Source organism: Oryza brachyantha, chromosome 4, assembly GCF_000231095.2.
Source record: "Oryza brachyantha chromosome 4, ObraRS2, whole genome shotgun sequence".
NCBI lineage: Eukaryota > Viridiplantae > Streptophyta > Magnoliopsida > Poales > Poaceae > Oryza > Oryza brachyantha.
The window spans coordinates 10,815,668-10,820,616 of NC_023166.2; the positions used below are offsets into that span (position 1 = coordinate 10,815,668).

The following is a 4,949-nucleotide window of genomic DNA, read 5'->3' on the forward strand; positions in this document are numbered from 1 at the left end:
GTGTAAGAAGAAGAATCACGACTCGCATCTAAGGAAGGAAGCCCCTGCAAGCCTGCAATCCTTTATTCACAGCGAGTTCCTCGTTATGCCAAACTTGTGAATCCAGCGAGGCGCCTGAGAGTCCTTTTTTCAAGTATGATTTAGTCAAGGCACAAATATATCAACACTGCAGCACAGCAAGAAAAGGAAGAATACGGCTTCGTCTTTTTATTATGGTTACTTTTATAAATCAAAATTTAAGTTTTTCTAACTTTAAATTTCTGCGGAGCTTCCAATACAGAGAAGCATCACGATACACTTTATAAACCATAGCTTCCAGAACTCGTATTAAGGCTTGTCGCGACCAGGATATCACTTAATTTTCTCCTTAATTAACAGTATTAATTTTCCATTAGTTCGGAAGAAAAAGGATACATCTTTCTCATACGATTTAGGCCGCGCTCGTCGGTAGGGATAGACAAGTTAACTTACCTAGCACGAAAAACGTAGCAATAGATTAGTACATGATTAATTAATTATTAATTATTAAAAAATATATAATAGATTAATATGATTTTTAAAACAACTTTCCTATAGAAAATTTTTATAAAAAATACACTGTTTATCAGTTTGCGAAACATGCGCGCGAAAAACGAGTGAGCAAGTTAACTTAACTTGGCCAAACGAACGCGACATTATTCATGCCTGAGTGGCCATGCTCTAGTGTCTCAGACAAACTCTAGATCATATATATCAAGGTGGTGTTTGGTTATTTAGTTTTAGGACTAAATATTAGTCACTGGACTAAAATCTTTAGTCTCTACTGTTTGGTTGGAAGAACTAAAAGAGACTAAAAGTGCATCATATATACAAATATTGGTTGGGGGGCAAATGTGAAAGGAAACTTTAGTCCCGATAAATATCTATGGAAGACACTAATAGATTAATATAATTTTAGTCCCTTTTAGTCCCTTTTATTTGGGTTTTTAGGGACTAAAGTAGACTAAAATGAAAGTACTAATGGATCAGTCAAACATGGTACAAATCAACTTACACTGTACACACATTACATATAAGAGAACATGTTGATCAACAATATTACCACCAGGCACAACTACGATTTTGTAGCGAACTTGGCAATTAGATCCTTCAAAACAAGAGGGTAACTTTTGGTCAAATACTCGAGCCCTTCTGTCTCCACGACGTTTCTCAAGCTTGCCGGATCGTCGAGGATCTCCAAGCACCTCTTCCTCAGGCCATGGCAGTGGTGTTCTCCGGCGAACGCCAGCATCGCCGCCACGGTTCTCACGTTCACGTACTTGCACAGCTTGTCCTCGCACACCATCCTCAGCCTCTCCATCCTGTACCTGTTGGCCGCGGCGACCATGTCCGGCAGCATCGCCGCCTCGTCTCCTCCGCGGCCTCCCATCTCCGGCAACGAGTCGGTGTAGATGAAGTGGAGCAGGGCCTCGAAGTCCGGCGCCTCCATGTCGTCGACGCGTACGACGGCGGCGGCGCCACCGGCCGCTGGCGCGGCGTCGCCGTCCTCCTTTTCTTCCGGCTCGCCGCCGAAGAGGCTCGTGTGGAACACCGGAGACCGGGCCGCGAGCACGCTCCTGTGCGCCGCGAACGTCCTGCCGTCGACCTCGAACGTCACGTCGGCGCCCTCCCCCGTGGCGAGGAGGCCGCCGAGGTGGCGAGTCAGGTCCGACGGCGGCACCGACACCGGCGGCGACGCAGCTGGCCTGGCGGCGACGTCGATATCCTTCGCCTCCGGTGGCTTGACGACCGTGAGGTCGCACCTGATGGTGAAGCAGTCGTCCCGGAGGAGGTTCCCCGATCGCTCCAGTACGCCCTTGTTGAAGAAGAGCCGCGCCCCCTCCACGTCGCTGTGGTTGGTGAAGGTGAAGCCGCCGTTGCGGTACGCAGTCACCGGCTCCCCGCCGTCGTAGTCGAGCAAGCTGAACGAGAACTGTGCTCGCACGCCCTGGTTGACATAGCTGGCGAGGTAGAGGTAGAGGGAGATGTACTCGGGCCAGTAGGAGTGGCTGCCGTTGGGGTAGTAGCGGATGCACCAGCGGTAGCCGGCGACCGTGAAGGAGCAGGACTGGATGAAGCTGCCGTTGGCGATGGTGTCCTTGATGCGGGAGTAGCCGTCGATCTTGAGCAGGTGCTGCCCGCTCTCCGTGCTGGAGACGATGGTGGACGCGGACTTGTTGACGGTGGATGCGGTGGCCGTCGCCATGGCAGGAAGCTAGGAAGCTGCAGAGAGAAAGATTCAGGTTAATTAGTATGAATCTTGACGTTATTAGTGGTAGTTAAGCTGAGTGGACAAACGGTTCATTGTTGACGTGTTTGGTAACTTCCCATTAATTAGCTAGTTACAGCAATATGATGGCCTCAATGTTAAGAATAAGTATATTTTTAAGGTTGTTTTCTTTTTGTCCCTTACAACTAACTCCTAACATCATTTAGGGGGGAAATACCACATTTGGACGTTGATCTGATTTTGGTTACTCAAATATGCAACAGGTTACTACTGGTCCTTCAACTTTTGAGTCACCTTCAGCTAAAACAAGGCTGGTTCTCAATAGACCAAATTCATGGTCCATGAGCTGCATAGCACGGCCGTCCCAACCTGACCTGACCCCAACAATCCAATCTCGAAAACTGAAAAAAAAAACTGAAAATGCAAAAAGAAAGCCCGACAAAGACCCAAAAACCCAACCCGGCCTAGGTCCAGCTCGGGCCTAGAGGGTTGGTGTTAGGCTTGAGAGTCGAGCCTAGGTTTTTCCAGGCCCAACCTAAACCCAGTCCAGCCCGGCATTTCAGTAGGTCTAGTTTTCAATGAAACGGCGTCACATGGCATGTCCTATTTGACAAATCAAGATGAAAAAAAATGCAGGGCATGTATATATATGAGAGTGCAAGAATAATAATTGGACTCTAATATTTTCTTTACCTTTTGTTATTTATTTTTGATGGATATGGTGATTTTATCATTGTTTATCCAAGTAGACTCCATACATGTGCCATGTCATTGGAAACCATCATGGTTTAGACCAAGACATGAATTGCGAATGATTAAAGGAATCAAAGAACCCGTAGCAAATGGCCTAAGTTGGATCAACACCCATGATCGAGGGACTAAATGTGAACCTATAACATAAAAGACCAAATTTGAAAAAAAAAATCCAAATATTTGTAAAAAAACATATGGTCCGCTATGCATGAATTAATCGTTCCTCAAAACCGAAAGCATAGGCCCATAATTGGTTCTCAAAAATAAAATAAACTTTGTCCTACCTTTATTATGTCATGGTTTCTCATGCAAAATCTATTTGATATGTTGGTCTTCCATGTTAGAGATGCATTCGCGCAACAATTCTGTTAATTGAATGAGTGTTTCCAAAACTTCATGAAATAGGTTCCCAAGGGGAAAAATCATGGAATAAATTGGTAAGTCTTCTATACACCACCCCATTTCCTATAGAGAAATCAATGGATAATCTTGATGAGATCTTGGGATTATTTTTTCAACATCCACGTCTAGCAGGTTGAATTTGTTGTCTTATTAAAGCAAAAGAAAAATAAGCATTGATCATTTATCGAAGATTACTCTCAATGCCATGCAAGAAATTAAAAAAATCAGAGAAAAGAGAAAGATCTCTACCCTTGATCATATTGGATGTTCATATTATAATGTATGGTCAATATTAAACCAAAGATTATGAAACAAGTATATATTGATAACTGGGAGGAATAAAAATATAATTAGCTATTTTATTTGGATACAAATTATAGATAAAAATTGAATACATTAGATGTCTAACTAATAGGCTTAGCAATGAATCAACATTGATAAATAAGATAGATGTTATTTTTATTTGAAACAATCTGTATACTACTAGGTATAAGCAAGTAGAGTGTGCCATGGACAGTGTAAGAGGAATAACTTCATAAGAGACAGTAAGTAGTAGCAACAATTACTGAAACTATTGCACTGACATGATTGAAGATGTAAGCAATCAATATGAGACAATATATATAACAACAATAATGTATAATGATATAATATATGTAAGTGCGAGTTTACATAACTTAACCTATGATAAAGAGCTTGAGCAGATATACATCATTAGAAGTAGTAGACTTTCACAGTCAAAGTGGGGTGGCATATATAACAAATGTTGACATGAATGGCAATAGATGTTACCTTGGACGGAACAACTATATATTAAGAAAAATAAAAAAATAGAGGCCTCACCAAAAACTAATTAAATGATGCAAATTTTGACATAATTGTATCTAACCGAGCAATGGCATGTCTGCTAGTTAGTATAAATACAAAATGATTAACACACCTGAGTAAATCGAATATTAGCTTATAAACTGAGGTAGATGTTCTCTTAGAGATAAGTTGACCAAGATTATAATAGTATGGCTGAGATAGATAGAGGGTCATTGCATATATTTATACCGGAGAGGCCGAGATCAACATGGCATCAGGATGTCATCAAGATGTACCAAATGATTCCTTTCCACTACTAGAAGTCTAGAATTGCCTATTTTTCCTACCATTTAAATATTTCACTAGCTAGTTTGTGTGGGAATGCTATGAGAAATGAAGTATTGATTTCAAAAGTATAGTTATAGTAGTTCATACATAGTTTCTATGACAACAATAACACACCTAGATAGAGGCACTTTTCTAGGTTAGATTTAAAAATCTCCTCTAAAATTAGAAGTTTTACAATCTAGAGAAATTTTTGGAGGCACTTTTAAAATCACCTGGAATACTTCTTACCCTGGAGACAATATTAGCACATTAAAAATGTTCTTCTAGAGACATCTTTTGGTGCTCTATAACATATGTAAATGCATTTTAGCCTGTGCAGAGGCACTTTTCTAGAGATAAAAATATAGGATATGTAACTAGATATAAGTGGTACACACGAACAAGTAATGAC

General features: G+C 41.3%; 1 protein-coding gene across 1 annotated transcript; it reads right to left on the reverse strand.

Moving 5' to 3' along the window:
* Positions 1-1,093: 1,093 nt before the first annotated feature.
* LOC102721922 (BTB/POZ and MATH domain-containing protein 2-like) lies at positions 1,094-4,383 on the reverse strand. The gene is made up of 2 exons (XM_040523204.1): positions 4,344-4,383; positions 1,094-2,241 (listed from the first exon to the last, which is right to left on the reverse strand). Exon 2 carries the CDS (start codon positions 2,222-2,224, stop codon positions 1,094-1,096), a length of 1,131 nt encoding a protein of 376 aa, XP_040379138.1. The 5' UTR covers positions 2,225-2,241; positions 4,344-4,383.
* Positions 4,384-4,949: the final 566 nt, after the last annotated feature.

Bases quoted from the DNA above. Each gene is read 5' to 3' on its own strand.
- LOC102721922 (XM_040523204.1), bottom strand. From the start codon at position 2,224: ATGGCGACGGCCACCGCATCCACCGTCAACAAGTCCGCGTCCACCATC.